Here is a 17440-nt window from a genome sequence, read left to right as displayed (position 1 = left end):
GGTTATCTTATACCAAGGTTGTGCTTATTTCTCTAGGCTGCCCCCTTCCAACCCTCTGCCCGCCCCTCTGGAGGGAGCCAGGCCTTGTGCTACAGAAAGGGGCAAAGCGGCCCGGGCTCTGGCCAGCCAGCCCAGGCGGGAAGCAGTGGGTCCCCCCGCCAAGCCCCAGCGCTGTTGCTCATGCCACGGTTTGAACTCAAGACTAAGCGGCTGCCAGGGGGCAGGGTGAATCCTCCTCCTTCACCTGCCATGGAAGTACACGGATATTTGGTTCATGCGCAAAGCGGCTCCTCTGCGCCCACCCCGCCCCGTACAAGGCAGCGGCTGGTGGGAGGCGGGCGGGGGGACGGATCCATGGAGGAGCAGGAGGGGGCAGTCTGATGGGACAAAAGTGAGCCCCGTCCCGGGCGCCAACGTGTCCCTACGCCCGGGACTCCTTCTTGGCGTTGGGCTTGTTCCCCAGGAGTGCATCGATTTCCTGGACAACTTGTGGGGTCAGCTGGGTGAGGACCTGTAAAAGGAGAGAGGAGGACGGTGCGAACGGGGAGGAAGCTCAGGGGCGAGGCGCGAAGTGCCAAGGGTGCAGTCACAAAATGGGTAGGTGGGCCTAGCTGGCTAAGAAACCTGCCTTTGGGGGGAAGGGTAGGTAGGCCTCCAGCCTGTGCAGCCCCCCACCCCTGTTATTCTCTAAGGACGTCTTTGGGCCTCGGGTGGGCTCCGGGGAGGGCTGGAGGCTGGTGTTTTCCAGCATATTTACCCATTTTCATTAAAACAACCTCGACTGGTCGGAAAAGCTCGGGTGGAGCTGGAATGTGGGTGGCCTGGGGACATGCTGCTCCCACCAACAGCCCTTCCCTTCACAGGGTTCAATGCAACCCGCCTCACCCTCTGAGTGATCGACCACCGGATCTCTGGCCTCCTCCTCCTACTCACCTGAATGGATCCCAGGTTCTCAATGAGCTGTTCGGCGCTAGAGACCCCCAAGAGCACAGAACTGACCCCTTCAGAGCGGAGACACCAGGCTTTGAGAAAGAGGGCCGAAAAACAGGCCAGAAAGGAACGCGTTTAGCACCTTCTTCCGGTAGGGTGTTCCCTCCTCTCTAAAAGTGGTGTGTGTGTGCGCACATGCGTGTGTGTGTGATAATTCCCTCTTGTCTCCAGTCCATTCAGAGACACTCTTCTGTACAGGTAGTCCTCGACTTACGACCACATGTGTGACCGGAATTTCTGCCACTAAGTGATGTGGTTGTTAAGTGAGTCGTGCCCGATCTTACAACCTTTTTTGCCCCGGTTGTTAAGCAAATCACACGGTTCCCCATTGACTTTGCTTGTCGGAAGCCGGGTGGGAAGGTCGCAGGTGGCAATCACGTGACCCTGGGATTCTGCAACCATTGTAAATGCATGCCGGTTGCCAAGTGCCCAAATTTTGATCACATGACTGCAGGGACTCTGCAACGGTCATAAGTGCGAGGACTGGTTGCAAGTCACTTTTCCTAGCGCGGTCATAATTTTGAATGGTCATTAAACAAATGGTCCTAAGTTGAGGACTACCTGTATGTCACTCCTTGCTGTGAACGTTCTCCAGGGGCTGTTGAGGAACTGTTCTCCCAGCCCAACAGGGTCACAGCTCAAGTTGCACACCCCTTCAACTCATCCATCGAAGGACGTTAACCGATTCAGCCCTTTGCTTGACAGAAGTTTCATCTGGGGGCAGTTGTTACCCCGAAAAGGCCTGGGCAGCGATGCCCATTTTGGGCTCTTGTCTGAAACGAGGCTGTGCATCATTCCCCATAGGTGGGAGGCCCATTGTGAAGGCCTTATCTGAGTCCCCGGGGGGGTGTGTGACACCCGCCTGCCTGGGAGTCTTCCCACGAAAATGCACGCACATGTGCAGAGAGTCACGCGCACCCATCCTCCAGAGTCCTCACCGATGGCCAGCTGTGCCACGGTGCAGCCCAGGCGTTCGGCAATGGGCTGGAGCTCTTTCACCTTGCTCTGCTGCTTCTTCCCTTCTTCGCTCTGCAGCTTCTCCTTCAGCCATTGGTATCCCTGGAAGGGCACCGAGAGCAAAGATGCATCACGGAGGGCCGTGAATCTCAGCCACACCATCGAGCATCTGTTCGGAACAGACCTTCCCACAATCCCTTCTGGGTATTACAATGAACTACTGCGTGGATGGGTAAGGCGTGAGACGCGGAGATACAACTCAGCGTCCGTTGAAGACAACATTTGGGGTAGGGGGAAGGAGCGAGAAGAACGGAGCCCCAGGCTTCTCCCTCACTTCTGAGAGAGCCCGGCACGTCTGGACCTGCCGGTTGTCCACCATCATCTCCGCCCAGCCAGCAGATCCCTAACTCAGGGCAGGGAAGCAGCACTGGGGGCTCCGCACTTTGGAGCAAGCCTTGAGGATGCAACTGCTTGGGACTCGCAAAAAAGCCCAGAAGGACATGGGGGCAGAAGGCCAAGAAGGCCAACGTTGCTGGGAACTTTGCCCTGCCAATGCCCACTTCCCCAATATGGTGCCTTCCAAGTGCGAAGGATGTGCCACTCCCAGAATCCCAAGAGTTGGGGGGCACCAGGTTGAGGATGGTTGCCTGAAGGCCGTAGGGCCCAACCGTAGCAAATTCCAGAGGTATGGGCCAACTCCCAGAATTCTCAGCCTTGGCCATGCTGGCCAGGGCACTCTGGGAGCTGAGCTCCCCACACCTAGAAGACAGCCTTCAAGTCCACCGAGCTGGGAGCTGCCCAGATTGGAAAACCCGACCGGAAGGGACCGTGTTTTGTTTCCGCAGGATGGCAGCTGCAGTCCAGAGGGGGTGGGATCGTACCTTCATGGCAGCCCGGCAGTTTTCGGGTACTCGGTCCTCGTATTTCCCCGTGATGAGTCCACACGCCAGCGGAGACCAGGTTATGGCTCCTACTCCTGAAGCAGGCAAATGGGGCAGGTGGTCAGGGGAGACAGTGGACCCCCTTCCTCTCGCCGAGTCTTCAGGTATCGCCCCCACCCCACCCTGCAGGCTCGCCCCCCCGGCCGGCCGTGTCCCCACAGCACGGGGCCCTCCAGATCCTCCGCCGATTCCCCAAACCTGGGCCAGCCCCGGGGCTAATAAGCCACCTGCACTTCTGCAAGGCGCCGCGTGCAGGAGTCATGGCTTGCCTCCGAGGGGGAGGGAAGCCGGGTGCCCAGCCCAGCAGGACACACAGCCGGATTCCTTCTGTGCTCGGCCTCGGTCAAAGCACGGCGGGAGGGATTCGCCAGGGAGTGGGGTGAGGGGAGCCTTCTCGCGCAGGGACAAGCTCCTCGGGGGAAATGGGCCAGAAGGACAGAGACCCACCTGGGCCATTCTGCAGCTCTCTCTCCTTCAACTTTCCAGACACGACGACGCAGAGCCCGCCTCCTGCACGCTGCCTCCTCTGCCTGCTGTTCCTTGGGGCCCCTGTGGCTTCCGCTCCCCAGCCGCACGTTTGATCTCCCTCCCCAATCCGGCACCAGCAACCCACCTCCGCTGCCCCCTCCCCGAGCCCCGCTTTCCCCCTCCGCATACCGATCTTGTGATACAACTCCGGAAGCTGGGTCTCCACTTTCTCCCGCTGGAACATATGATACTCCGCCTGTTCACACACGGGCGGAATGAGGTTGAATTGTCGTGCCACGGAATAGGCTTCCTAGTTCCAGAGAAGAAAGGGAGCAGGAAGAAGGGATTGGGCAAGAGAGAGGAACCCCTTTCCAGCCAGCCTCTACTGGCCCCAGGAAGTCCGAATTTACCATGATCTCCATGGCGCTCCAGCGAGAGGTGCCCCAGTACATGGCCATCCCTTGGTTGATCACGTAGGTCATGGCTCGCACAATCTCTGACCGGGAGAAGAGGAAAAATAGGGAGACGGGGACGAGAGCATCTTCTCCCCTGCCCCCCTCCTCTCATATCAAAGACCGGAAGCCTTTCGTATCATCAGGTCGGGATGGAAAAGGGAAGTGAAATCAAACAGCCTGATGCAGACCGTCCTCTGACGGTCCATTTTGTTCCGTTTCAGCTCTAAAATCTGATGGGAATCACATCCTGACACACGCAGCGGAATTTAAGAGAGTTCCCCAACACGGGCAACTCCCAGATGTGCAGACTTCAATTCCCAGGGTTCCCCAGCATGCTGGGCATCCTGGGAGTTGAAGTTCCCCCACCCAGAAGTTGCCCGTGTCGGAAAACTTGGATTTAAGTCAGTGTTTTTCAAACTTGGCAACTTTAAGATGCGTGGACTTTAACTCCCAGGAATCCTAAAGTTGCCGAGTTTGAAAAACATTGATTTAAATGATGCCTCCAAACTCTGCAGCCTGAATGTAAAAGTTACATGCAGGAAGTTTGGAAGGTGGCCTCTGAGGAAAGGAGGGAGGGGTGTCAAAAAGTCAAGATGGCAGTCACACCCTTTCTAGGGAATTGGACCCCTTCTCCAAGTCGGTGCATAGACCAGTTGTAGAAGGTCCCCATGGACAGCGAGTTCATGCATAAACCAAACATGGCTTGTTTGTGTGTAGCATGTTCTGAGAAGCCATGTGGTTTATTCAATTAATCACAGTTGAAAAGAAAAAGAAAAAAAAATCTGGGTCCAATGTCTGAAATCAGCCCATCAGTAATTCTCCATTGCCACATTCTATTTTCAGTTTGGCACCACGTAGCTGAAAACAGCCTAGACTTTTCCATCACTTTTTATAAAGAAAGTCATAACCGCCCGTTTTTGTTCATTTCTTCTTCACAAAAACCAAGGAAGGGGAGAGTGAGGAATGAAGTATCTGACACAGAAGCCCTTTCAAAAGTTCTTCCGGAGACACACACATTCAGGCCGACTGGCCTCTCCCCTCCTTCCCAAAACGCAAAACGTCTTCCGTGGGTGGGTCGACGCAACTTGAAAGACACCCGGGCCCCAAAGGGTTTGCATGTGTGCACCCTCAGGGAAGGACCCTGGCCGCCGGGAGGGTTGCCAATTCTCTCCACGGCCTCTGCTGCTCTTCCTTTCATTGTGGCCTGATTTCAGGCCCCAGAGCGCAACAAGGCATCTCTCCAGACGGAATAAAGTTTTGGGGTCAGGATTTCCGGATGTCTTAAGTAGCCGCAGAAACGATAACAGCAGGAGTCTTTTGCGTGGTGGGTAGCACAACCCGTACACAGCTTCATATAGCAGGCCACAAAACTTGCAACTACACACGACACACATTTGCGTCCTACGCAGAGGTACAGCGTGATTACATTACCACATTTTGCAGGTCCAACAACACCTGGACCGCTAAGGTGTGAGTAAGCCCCACTGAAATCAGAGGGGTTTACTTCTGGGATGACATGCAGAAGGTTAAGGCGGTGTTTCCCAAACTTGGCAACTTTAAGACGTGTGGACTTCAACTCCCAGAATTCCCTAGCCAGCCATGCTGGCTGGGGAATTCTGGGAGTTGAAGTCCACACGTCTTAAAGTTGCCAAGTTTGGGAAACACTGGGTTAAGGGGTTATAGACTAGGACTGGCTACAGTTAGGAGGTTATTATGGGGGCCAAAGGAAGTCCTGGGTTCAAGGGGAGACAAAAAGGCAGGTCATGCCTCTCAAGCCTTCATACACTGATTCCTAAGCATCCTTTCTACTATGATTCTGCGCTGGCTGGGGAATTCTGGGAGTGGAAGTCCACCCGTCTTAACGTTGCTCAGGTTGAGACACCCTGATCTAAACAGAACCGGTGGGTTGCCCGAAACGTCCCAACGGGCCTGTTTTGTTTGGCCTCTGCTTCTAAAGGCTTGAGAGGTACGGGGTGCAAGGGGCAGGAGGGGGAGCAGGGAACGGGGCGGGGGGCACAAGGGGGCAGTCTTCAGTACCTTCTAGCAAGAACACTCGGAAGTTCAGGCCGCCCTCTGCAGAAGGAGAGAAGCAGTGAGACCAGGCTGGAGTTTGCAGGGACAGCCTGGGGGGCTGGACACCGAGACTGGGGCGGGGGTCCACACAGGCCCCACCCCTTCTCAGCCTCGGCCCCCTTGCTCACCCAGCCTGAGAAAAATGGGGCGAACGGTGGCCGGGCTCCAAGGATCACTTTTGCGGGTAGGTCCCCGCCAAGAAGGGGGAAACTGCCAGAACCAGGCTGGTTTTCGGGCAGAAACATACCTGGGATTCCCCACTGCCTTTTTCCCGGGAGTTTTTTCTTTTGCATACTTTTTGTTAAAGGTTTTTAGAACAATAATAAGAACTAAATTAGAACAGAGAAAGTGAAAAAGAAAGAAAAAGAAAGAACAGAAAAAGCTAAAAGGGCAATAAGAAAACAAAAAAAGAGAGCAATATATATAGAAAAATATAAAGACACCAAGAAGTGGCTTCCGATATTCTTCCCAGCAGTGCTTCCCAGGAATTTTTCAACTTCCCAGCGTAGCTTCCAGGTGATTTCGGTTGTAACTTCCCTGAAGTCATAACCAGTGCTGCCTTGGTTCAGCTTTGGAGCTCCAGCCGGGCTAGATGCTGTCACCTAGCTGGGATGGTCATGACCAGAATGTCTTCTCCAAGTCCTGAATGGGAGTCAGGACAGTGGAAATCCCTCCTCCAGGAGCTAAGGGGCTGCAGGTAACAATATCTTGGCTTGCAAGGCAGTTGCTAGATTAGAGAGCCTTGCTTGTGTGGAATAAGTGGGCATCCTTGGGGCAAAGCTGGGCTAAAGAGGGCCCAATTTCCAGTACAGGTAGTCCTTGCTTAACCACCACAATCAGGACCAGAATTTTGGTTACTGAGCGATGCAGTTGTTAAATGAATCTGACCCAATTTTACGACCATCTTTCCGGTGGTTGTTAAGCGAGTCACATGGTTATTAAGCAAACCACGTGGTTGTTGGAATTATTGTATGTCCTAAGCGGGAAGTGGTAAAAAGGCATTTTGTTCAGCAGGAAGAGGTAAAAAGGCATTTTGTTGTGGATGCAGGAGACAGCCCTTGCTCAAAACAATGTTGGGAAATTGGGGGTTCCTTTATCCTGAACCCCCTAAAGTTTGCTGAGGGGGAAGACCGGAAGAGAGGAAGCCACTCACCTTCCATGGGGCTGTTAGCATCCATCCGGTTAGCGAAGACGATATCAACATATCCCAGTTGGAGTCTCTGCAGGGACCCTTTTAAGCCTGAAAAATGGAGTGTGTGTGGGGGGAATGTTGGAATAAGAAGCCCCAAAGCCGGAGGGGCAGGGATGCTCAGTGGCCTCTAGGCTGGGGATGATGGGAATTGGGGCCACCAGCAGGGGAAGCGGAGCTTGTCATCTATCCATCCCGTTTTCTTAAGTCTCCGGTCCTAGCCCCAGAGATGGTTTCCTTTCCATTAATTGGTCCCCTCTCCCGTGAAACTCAGCTCCCATCCAGGGGTCACTCCCCAGCCCCACGCATTTTGGCCTGCCTGAAAAAACTGGTCCTGGCTCTGGCCCACAAGCCCTCTCGCGGCCCCCTGCCCTTACCCTCAATGATGTGTTTCCGGGATAACCCTCTTTCGGTCTCAGCCCTTTAAAAAAATAACGAGAACAAGAATAGGTTAAGAAAAAAAAAAGGTAAAGATTCCCATTTAGTCGTGTGTAATGACACACTAAGGGGTGGTGCTCGTCTCCATTTCCACGGCCGAAGTGCCAAAGTTGTCCACAGGTGCTTCCGTGTCCATGCATGACATGCATGGAACGCTGTTGCCTTCCCGCCGAAGCGGTGCCAATGTATCTACTCGCATCTGCACGCTTTCGAATTGCAAGGCTGGCAAGAGCTGGGGTGAGTGCGGGAGCTCACTCCATCTTGTGGCACTTGGGTCTCGAACCGCCGAGCTTGCAACCTTCCGGTCGACAAGCCTGGCGTCTTAACTGCTGAGCCACCACGCCCCCTGACAACAACAACAACAACAACAACAACAAAGGGTGAAGGATCATGTCCAGGCCCAGCTGCTACCCCTGCGCCCCAACTCCACAAACGCCAGGTAGATTGGGGGGAAATCAACAAACAGGTACCCGGGAAGAAAACCGCAGGAGGGGGTTGGCCCCCGTTTCCCAAGCAAGAGCTCCTCCCATCGAATCTTTGTCTTCACCATTGACAAAAGGTAGACCGTACCTAACTCGGGAAGTTCTGTTTCCTTCACTTGTAAGGCCCCTGTGCCACCCGTGTGCTAAACAGGGGCCTGTTAATAATGCAAAATAAACAGAAGAACTAAAACGGAGCTCGAGGGATCTGTTCTCCCAAAAGGCCTTTAAGCAGCCTTGGATGGGTGGCCATGGCCACGCCACGTGGCCGCCTAGCTTTCGCTGTAGATGGTTTCCGTTTCAAAGCCAGGTTCTGGAACCGCAGGGCCAGGCCCCCGAATACGCAGTGCCATAACGAGAAACGTGTGCCCTTGTGCATTTTCCTCCCCACCGCCACGGGGGGTGATGGGTGTTGTAGTCCAATGCCATCCGAGGCCACCGACTGCCTCTGGAAAGGCTGCACCGAGGGAAAAAAATCTGCCGCTGCCCAATTTTTCTGCAGACGATCCTGTCTCGGATATAGAAGGCGGCCTCCCCTCCTTCCCAGCGCACAGTTCATCCCACATTTCTTCCTAACCCTCCGAACACTTACTGGCCTCCCCAGTAAATTTTTGTGGTGACGACGTAGCTGGAACGCCTGCAAGAAAGTCAGAGGAAAGAGGAAAGGTGAGCGCCGGATGGCCCTCACAGCCCTAAAGGGAGAGACGTGCGGTTTCGCATCGTCTCGCAAGTGTGCAAGCTTTCATTTAGGCTAGGAAAAGTGGAAGAGACATTTCCCTTTGGTACCCCCCCCCCAATTAGCATCCTATACAGATGCTGGGACTCCACCCCCATTGAAAGAATCAGGTTAAAAGTTGTTGATCTGGGTTTGGAGCATCGTCAGTCCCATCTGCAAGCAGGGACCAGGGGGGCTGCCTTACCTCCATCCTTTGCTCTTCAAGATATTCCCCAAAGTTTTTTCTGCTCTGGAAAAAAAAAGGAAGAGAAGGAAGGAAGGGAGGAACGGGAAGGGGAGGGAGGGAGGAAAAGAAAGGAAGGAAGGAAGGAAGGAAGGAAAAGAAAGAAGGAAGAAAGGGAAGGGAAAGAAAGAAGGGAGGGGAGAGGGAGGGGAGAGAAGGGAGGAAGGAAAAGAGAGACAGAGAAAGGAAGGAAGGAAGAAAGAAAAAAAGAAAAAAAGAAAAAAAGAAAAAGTTTGTTGAAGGAAGAGGCCATTAGGACAACTCAGATCAAAGCTTCTGTTCTGACTGGTAGGAGAGTCATGTTAGTCTCTGGTGGCCAAAAAAACAAAAAACAAAAATCAGGATTCTGTCCAACTAACAACTTTTATTAAAAGTCAGAAGTTTTCATAGGCTGCAGCTCACTTCATCTGATGCACAGAGGGGCTAGATCAGTGTTTCTCGACCTTGGCCCCTTTAAGATGAGTGGACTTCAACTCCCAGAATTCAAATCCCAAATCCCAGCGCTGGCTGGGGAATTCTGGGAGTTGAAGTCCACCCATCTTAAAGGGGCCAAGGTCGAGAAACACTGGACTTGACTGATCTGTCTAGCCCCTCCATGCATCAGATGAAAGGAGCTGCAGCTAACAAAAACTGCCTGGTGACACAATCTGTGAGTCGGAAAAGGTGCTACCGGACTCCTGACTTTTGGTCCTGACTGGCGGGCCGGCTTGGAGGCCAAGAATGCACCAAGCGTGATAAACTCTGCAGCTGAGGGTTAGCGGGACCAGCAGCACAGAACCATTCAGCTTTTTCCTCTTGCGTTACAGACCAAAAGCTGGTGGGAGGGCAGGGATGGAGGCATTAGTGGGCTGCAACTAGCATGGTACGTTGCCTTTTCAATCATCTCTCTCCTGTAGTCGAGATCGGTCTTCCTCCTGTTTGCAACCATTCGCGGCCTCGTTCCACCGCTTTCCCGGCTGTGTGAAGCCGCAGAACTAGAGGAAACATCTGCAATTTGCACGGCTCGGGATTCCAACGCGGGCTACCACATTGAGTTTGGATTTCCTCTATCCTTCCGCGGCCCCCCAGAGGTTGGCCTGATTCCGCAGCCCAGACGCAGCCGCTCGCGCGCGGCAGGAAGAGGAAAATAAGCCTCTATGGCCAAATGCATCTCTTGCACATCTGTGTTCCACACGGAAATATCCAGGCATTTCAGCCTTCCTCACAGCCCCACCTCTGGTGTCCTCCTGCCCCTTTGTGCCCCCCCTTTTCCCTTTCTCTGCCGAGCACAGGGAACCCTGCGTGCCTTTAAGGAACGAGCTTCGAGGCCACGCCGTACCGCAAGATGCTTTGCTGCTTTTGTGGCAAGGGACTAATGCAGTTCTTGGTCAGCGGCTGTGTCAGGAAATCATTTGGTATTTCCAGTTTGGGGGGAAAAAGCCATGCCGTGTAGCCCTCCCTTCCCCAATAATTATACACACTGGAGTCAGGAGGAGTCTGGCAGAGCCTTTTCCGACGCACCGATTTTATTCAAAGGGAGAAGCAGCTCACGAAAGCTTCTCCCTTTGAATAAAATGGGTGCGTCAGAAAAGGCACTACCGGACTCCTGATTTTTTGCACTGGAGACTAACACAACTCTCCTCCTACAAAACAGCAACTCTGCAGCCATTGTGGAGGAGCGGAGACCTGCAGCCACATAACCCTTCCAGCTGACTGATGCCCATTTGTGCGTTGGTGTGTGTGTGAGTGCACAAGTGTGTGCCCTGTTGGCTACTGTTTGTACAAAGGTCCTGTCTGTCTGGTGGCTGTGGCCCTTACGGTTGCAGTCCAATGCCACCTGAATCAGCCGTTCCAAGTTTTCTCTCTCATCTTCTGAACAACGTCCCATCATGCTTTGGCAGATTACACACACACACACACACACACACACACACACAGAGCCTTTGTTTGGACTCAGCTGATCCCCCAAATCCAGACTGACAGAATCATGTCGCCGAGCCTGAAATTGGCCACATTTGGAGAGAAAAGCCCCAGGCGGGTGCTTTGCTTCCAAAGTGACAGGCAGGGAAATAACACCAGGCAGCAGCTGGAAAGAAGGATGCTGAAGCAGGGTTAAGCCACCTCGCCTAGAATGGAGCTCCGAGGAGGAGGGGGCTTCTGAGCATGGAAAAAGCACTTTTTTCCTCCGTGCAAAGTGCCCAAAGAGCTGGAGAGCCTGTGAAATGGGAGTGGGTATTTGATAGGTCTCCCCTATCCCTGGCAATTGCTTTGGGCTGTTGAAAGTTGGGAACCCAGCACAGAAGGGGAATTGGGGTCAGCCTAGAGGTGGGTGACGCCCAGAATGCCTTGTGGGGCCGTGGTCGAGGTCCCCTTTGGGAGGGCCAACGAGAGCAAAGGGCAGTTGGCAATGGGAGGGCAGCGCCTCTCTCATTCAGACAATTCAATTCCTTCTGCATCAGAGCCAGATTTTTTCCCCCTCCCTAGCTGGAAAGCCTCCTTCTCTTGCCTGGCCCCAACACCATTCAGCTAGGAGGCACACAGTTACTGTCACAGCTGCCACTTTGGTGGAGGGGCCGTAAAAGCACCCGCTTTCCCCAGCTCAGTTGCCCAAGGGGAGAGGATCCCTGCCACTTCCAAGCAGTGCCGGGCTCAGTCCAAGAGCACTCTGCATCCGGCCCCCACTTGCCCACAAGGACGCCGAGGGTGGGTCAGGCAAACCTACTTGCCGGAAGCGTAGACTTCAGCCGTGTCAAAGAGGTTGACCCCGTTTTCGTAAGCGATCGTGAGCACGTTCTCAGCCATCTAGAAGCAGAAAGAGAAAGGGGGGGTGGAAAAGGGGAGGGGGCTCTTTTAATCTGAGCTGCTTCACCCTCCCTCCCCCACTGCTCCCCCAGGAGAAGCTTCTCTGGCACAGGTAAAAAAATCGGCCACCCACCACTTAATTCCCGCCTGTTAACAGTTCAGAAGCAGGGGGAAAAAAGCGTTCTCAGCAGAATCTTTTTCCGCCAGCTCCAGTTGTGCGGGGGGGGGGGAGGTGTCTTTTAAATTTTGAGAATATGAGAGGAGGCGGAGGTCAACCTACTCCAGTGTTTTTCAAAGTCGGCAGCTTTAAGATGCGTGGACTCCTGGCAGTCCAAGTCCACATCTTGTAGCTGCCAACTTCGAAAATCACTGATCTAGTCCAATATTGTGTCCAGTTCTGGGCACCCCATTTTAGGAAGGATTCAGAGAAACTGGAGGAGGTTCAGAGAACAGTAAGAAGAGGACCTTGTCCTCAGAAGACAGACTGAAGAAGCTGGATTTGTGTAGCCTGCAAAAGCTTTGCTTCTCCTCCTTTGCAGAGTGCATCAAGGGTGGCTTTTGCCCAATCAAAACAGATTCCTCCTGATTGTAAAAGTGCAACTAAAGGTGTCAGAGCAGAGTGTCCGCGCTGTTGCAAGGGCATGCAGTGTCACTGTCAGCCCAACGAGGTAGACCAGACTAAGAAACCAATGCCATACAGATCAGAACAACGTAGCTATAGCGGCAGACTCGTGCAAGGCTGAATGCACTTCCCCTCCCTCACTTCCTCTTTGTCTGAACCAGGGAGGGGCTTGTCGGAGATGCTTTCTCACGTTACTCTCTCGGCCAGGGCTCAAACCCCTCTTATCTGACCACTGTTTTGGTGGCGGCTCTTCCTTCTGTCCTTCAAGGCTGTTCCCTCTTCCCTCTAGGGTCATGCAATGGGTAAAGTTTGATTCTTACCTCATCAGAGATCTGGGACCCAAACGTCACCCACGTACCTGCACAAGAAAACACACTCTTGAGATGGGGCTCAGCCAGGCTGAACCTCCTGCTCTCTGCCTAGGGATCTGCTAAGCTGTTTTTAAGCTGCCGAGAACCAAAAGTGATTCTTTCCAAGCATGATTCCCACCGAGTCTCTCCAGCAGGATTTATTGAGAAGAAAGGCACAAGAATTCTAGAAAACAAACTAGTTCTTTTCCTAGTTCCCTCCTTGGATGGAGGCTTCTCAATTCTCTTTCTAACTGTCTTCCTGCGACCTGGGGAACCAGCCAGGCTTTTCACTGATGATGGGGAGGATTTCAGTCTTCGGCTGCTGAGATAATGGTCTCCTGAACCTTGATCAGTCTGGGAATGGACTCTTACACAGATCTGTGATGGCCTTTGAGGTGGGCTGGTGAAGGATGAAGCTCCAAGCACATCCAAGAGGACTTCCCAAAACTGAGGGGACCTCCCACTCATCAGAACTATTCTGGGCCCCTGAGCCCCGGCCCTTGTTTCTCATTCTCTGGAACTCACCAAGGCCAAGGCAGGAGACTCGAAGGCCAGACTTTCCGAGGTTCCTGCAATGGGAAGAAATGGGAAGGTGAAACAGGGGGCAAACTTTGAGCTAAGCTTTTGGCACTGGAGGGGGGCCCTGTTATGGTAGGTGGGAATGACCTTGGGAGACAGGGGGAAGAGCTGCAGACAGGGCCATGGTTGGATAAGAGGCAGCTGAGCCCGCAGCAGGAATGGGGGCATGGCAAACATCTCAGAAGGGACCCTCCCTAGTTTCTTGGATTGTAAAGGCGAGCGGGGGAGGAGATGTCCTTTCAGACTTGCAAGATTGATGTCAGCCTTGAGAGGCAGTCCAGACTGCAAGCAGCCCCAGATGAACTAATTCTACTCTATTGTAAAGTTATGTTAACAGAATCTTGCAAGTCTGAAAGCACATCTCTCCTTTTTCGCCTTTACGCTCCAAGAAACTAGGGAGGGTCCCTTCTGAGACGTTTCCCACACCCCCATTCCTTCTGCGGGCTCATCTGCCTCTTATCTGATCATTCAGACTTGCAAGATTCTGTCAATGTAACCTTACAATCAAGTTAGAGCTAGTACTTCTGGGTGTGCTTCTTGTCTGGACTACCTCGCAAGGCTGACAACAACCTTGCAAGTCTGAAAGTACATCTCTCCTCCCTTACCTTTACAGTCCCAGAAACTAGGGAGGGTCCCTTCTGAGACATATGCCACACCCCCATTGCTTCTGTGGGCTCAGCTGCCTCTTGTCTGACCATTGTCTAGTCTGCTGCTCTTCCCTGTCTCCCAAGGTCATTCCCACCTATCATTACAGGGTCCCTGTTCTCCTGTTCAAGCTTTTCTCCAGCTACACAACAATTGTGTTTCATGTCAGCTTTCTTTGAGGTAGAGCATGAGGCCCTCCATATCATATGCAAAACTGTTGCTGTGCTGCCCAGGATGCTGGGAGTTGTAGTCTGATACATTTAGAGGGCACACCTTGGAGAAGTCCAGTATAGAGCAACACACTCAAAGGGGAACAGCTGCATCTTCAATCATTCGGTCCTTTGCGGATGAGCGAGCCAGGAACTCCCGGGCGCCCAGAGCATCTGAATTCGCTCTTGGACGTTCTTCCCAAGTTTCTGGCACACCCCAAAAGGACATGGCTGCTCCTTTTGGGTCCTGTTCTTCCCTTGAGCGGCTCAGTGCCCAGGGTGACTCCCGCAGTTTTCTTAGGGAGCCACTGCTCTGAGCAACAACAAAGATAAAAATAGATGCTGGTTTGCGCCTGGTGCCTTAAAACAGAGTCACTCCTGCTTCTGAGATGCTTCTAATTGCTGGGGAGGAAACAGGCCACAAACCACTTTGATTTCACGCAGGGAGCTATTTTCAATCCTGCCTTGTAGTGACGGCCTGCTAAAACCCTTTATACTTTCTATTCCCCTTCTTAAAAGAAAAAAAAAAGAATCACACACAGATAACCACTCAAGAAATAAATGTGGAGCCTGCACTGCAAATATTAAACCACCGTTTTTTCGCTACGTCTTCAAGAGAAAGAGATGGGAGCCTGCAGGATATACATTGGCAATGACGCCTTGTGGGACACGATGGCTGCCTGGCTCCGTGACCTTCACTGGCCCCACTGCTGGGCATGGTCCTGACCCCCCCCGCACCGCCCTCAGCGGTTCCTCCTGCTGCTTCCTAGGGCTCAGCCTGAGCCCCTGAGTAGAAAGTTTGTCATCGCCGGCTTTTAATCTGCCACCTGGCCGAGTTCCCGGGAAGCTGAGCCGGGGAGAGATGCACAGCAGCAATTATGGTGGAATTGGTGAGGCGGTTTGGAGGCTGGCCAGCCCCAACAACAACCTGACTTGCGGGCCCCAAGGGAATGGGTCCTCTGAGCCGGGCGGCTGGCCAGGCAGCCTGCCCCACCAGGCCTGGTTCCCACTGGGACTCTGCTCCTCTGGCATCGTGCCTCCTTCCTCATAATGTCTTTAGAGGTGGCCATCCCCCCCCCCACACCGCATACCAAGCCTTTTCTCTCACCCCATTTGCACCTCTTGCACACACACACACACACACACAGAGGCTCACACTCAGCGGAAAAGCAGGAGTTTTACACCAGCAAGCTTTCTTCGAATATTATTTGGGGCAGGCAGGGGGCCTTAAACTGAGCAGAACACAAAGCTGGATACCTCACCCCCCCACCTCCTGCTCTGCCAATCTGTTCAGCCTCAGTTTCCAGCCAGGACACCAGAGAGCTGAAATCCAGCACATCTGGATTTCACATCTGACCAGGTTGGAGAACGGTCATTGCCATCAAAGTCACACATCTTTAGGGAAATGTGCAGTTTTTCTGCGCCTTTTTTACAGGGAACCCCAAAGTCTTGGATCACTTCTGCCTCCCCAACCCTGGCAGCCCCATTTGTTCCTCCCCTTCCTGGAGCAAGTCAATTAACTTTGAAGTTCACAAAAAACAGTCTAACTTTAATTAAAATGCCAGAAATGAAACAGGGAGTTAAAATGCTCTCAGAAACGTAAGGGTGGGGGAAAGTGGTGGGGAAAGTGTTTTGGGGGGTTACGTGAACCCTTTGGGGCTACTGGAAAATGTTCTTCCTCTTCCCAGACAACCATATTGGCTCCAATTGTGAGCCTATTTCTTTCTGTTTTAGGGGTTCAGGAAGACCTTTCTTTCCTGGAGCCCCCAGCCCTTTTCTTCTGTAAATGCTCCCCAGAATTCTGGGAAGAAAGAACCCCAGAATCCTGGCCACCACCCCATCACCACCTCCCCATTTGCAAGAAAAGGGACCACTTTCACCCCATCCCCCCTTGCATGGGGACACCCGCTTTCCCCTGCCCCTCTTCAATGCCCAAAATGACTTCTCTCTCCTCCACCCCCTTCCAAACCTGACAAAGTGTCCCAGAAATCTGAACGCCGGGAACAGGGTACCCGGCCCCGCCCGCGTTCCCGTTGGTCCCCCCCAACCCATCACTGCCTCCCTCCGGCCCAGCAGCAACGGAGAGCCCCCCCCCGCCCCTTAGCCCTCCGACGACAGCACAGGACTGCAACCTTCAGCGCCACCAGCCCGCCCGGCAAGTGCTGCACGGCCGATGGGATCTGTAGTCCAATATACCCGGAGAGTGGTGCCCCCCGCTCCGCCCCCCCGCAATCAGCCCCGCGCCTCCTGCTCCGGCCCGTGCCGCCCCCCCCCCCCCCGCTTACCTGTAGTTCATGCCGGTGGCTCGCCCGGTGGATTCCCGCAGCAGGAAGGCGAGGTGGTGCGTCAGGGTCTGCCCGGCCGCCCGGCCGCCCCCCGCCAGCCGGGGCCCCTTGCCCGGGGGCGGGAAGGCGCCGTTGCCCTGGCCGGGCCCCCCCGCCGCCCGCCCGCCGCCCCCGCACAGGCGGTCATCGCTGCTGCGGCTCCGCAGGTTCTGCTCGGTGCAGGCGATGGAGATCTGCATGGCTCCGTCGGGGCGCCGGGCGAGGGGAGCCCGCGGCCGGGGGCGCGCAGCGCAGCCTTGCCCGGCGCGGGAGGCGCAGGGGCCGAGCGGGGCCGGGCGAGCGGGGCCCCACGGAGCGGGACGGCGCGGCGCCCTCGCTGCCTGGCTCCGGGATGCCGGGCGCCCCCCGCGCTGCGCCGCCGCCGCCGCCGCCGCCGGGCCTCATTTGCATCCCGGCTCCGCCCCCCGCCTGGCCTGCGCCGGGGGGGCGAGGGGCCCCTGAGCCGGGCGAGCAGGCACTGGGTCGTGGTGCGGGGCGTCGGGCGCAGCGCCCTCCCCAAATCCAGCACTCCCCCAACCAAACGCCGGGTGGGGCACAATCCCAGGACCCGGGGGGGGCGGGGGACAATGGCTGCGGAAAGCTTGAAAAGGGGGGGCATCGCCTCCACCACCACCCCCCGGAAAATCCACTTGAAAGAAAGGACTGCGTGTCAAGCACATCGGGAAGGGGGGGAAAGGCGTAACATGGGTCGGGGGGAGTAAGAGCCGTTTCGCGTGAAGCTCAAGCGCGGCAAAGTGGGGGGGGCGCGGGGTTGGGGAGGGGGATCCGCTCTAAGCGGCGGGTGAGACTCGCAAGCCTGCACTGCCCTCTTCCGGCGGCCGCTGGGAGGGCCTCTCCCCACTACGCCCCCCCCTCCTCTGGCCGTGCGGGCTGGGCGCAGCTAAAGTTGGGGTTTCCTTCCGGGCCCCTCTTCCCCGGAAAAGGGTGCTGGTCCCCCAAATCCCGCTCCTCCGTTCCTTC

The 17440-nt window shown here is 54.7% G+C and overlaps 1 protein-coding gene across 4 annotated transcripts; it reads right to left on the bottom strand.

Annotated features, from left to right (window-relative positions):
• Positions 1 to 2: 2 nt before the first annotated feature.
• On the bottom strand, positions 3 to 16832 carry KCNAB3 (potassium voltage-gated channel subfamily A regulatory beta subunit 3). 4 transcript variants are annotated; one of them, XM_063301647.1, is made up of 15 exons: positions 16421 to 16832; positions 13228 to 13271; positions 12673 to 12710; positions 11651 to 11730; positions 8911 to 8955; positions 8583 to 8627; positions 7451 to 7494; positions 7038 to 7124; positions 5849 to 5884; positions 3767 to 3852; positions 3546 to 3666; positions 2829 to 2923; positions 1929 to 2049; positions 934 to 1022; positions 3 to 511 (listed from the first exon to the last, which is right to left on the bottom strand). In XM_063301647.1, the coding sequence occupies exons 1-15, from the start codon at positions 16657 to 16659 to the stop codon at positions 422 to 424; spliced, it is 1260 nt and encodes a 419-aa protein (XP_063157717.1). In that variant the 5' UTR covers positions 16660 to 16832; the 3' UTR covers positions 3 to 421. The 4 variants fall into 4 exon arrangements, with proteins under 4 accessions (XP_063157717.1, XP_063157719.1, XP_063157718.1 ...); XM_063301649.1 differs by having other exon boundaries at positions 3546 to 3612; XM_063301648.1 differs by lacking the exon at positions 5849 to 5884.
• Between the last annotated feature and the right edge of the window lie 608 nt (positions 16833 to 17440).

Source organism: Candoia aspera, chromosome 4, assembly GCF_035149785.1.
Source record: "Candoia aspera isolate rCanAsp1 chromosome 4, rCanAsp1.hap2, whole genome shotgun sequence".
In the NCBI taxonomy this organism is placed as follows: Eukaryota; Metazoa; Chordata; class Lepidosauria; order Squamata; family Boidae; genus Candoia; species Candoia aspera.
The sequence above is the reverse complement of the archived record's forward strand: the minus strand, read 5'-3'. Positions and strand labels throughout refer to the sequence as shown.

Bases quoted from the DNA above. Each gene is read 5' to 3' on its own strand.
- KCNAB3 (XM_063301647.1), bottom strand. From the start codon at position 16,659: ATGCAGATCTCCATCGCCTGCACCGAGCAGAACCTGCGGAGCCGCAGC. The intron at 11,731-12,672 runs GTAAGAATCAAA...TTCTGCTTCTAG, and splicing joins GGTCCCAGATCTCTGATGAG to ATGGCTGAGAACGTGCTCAC. The intron at 8,956-11,650 runs GTAGGTTTGCCT...TTTTTTTTCCAG, and splicing joins GAAGTCTACGCTTCCGGCAA to AGCAGAAAAAACTTTGGGGA.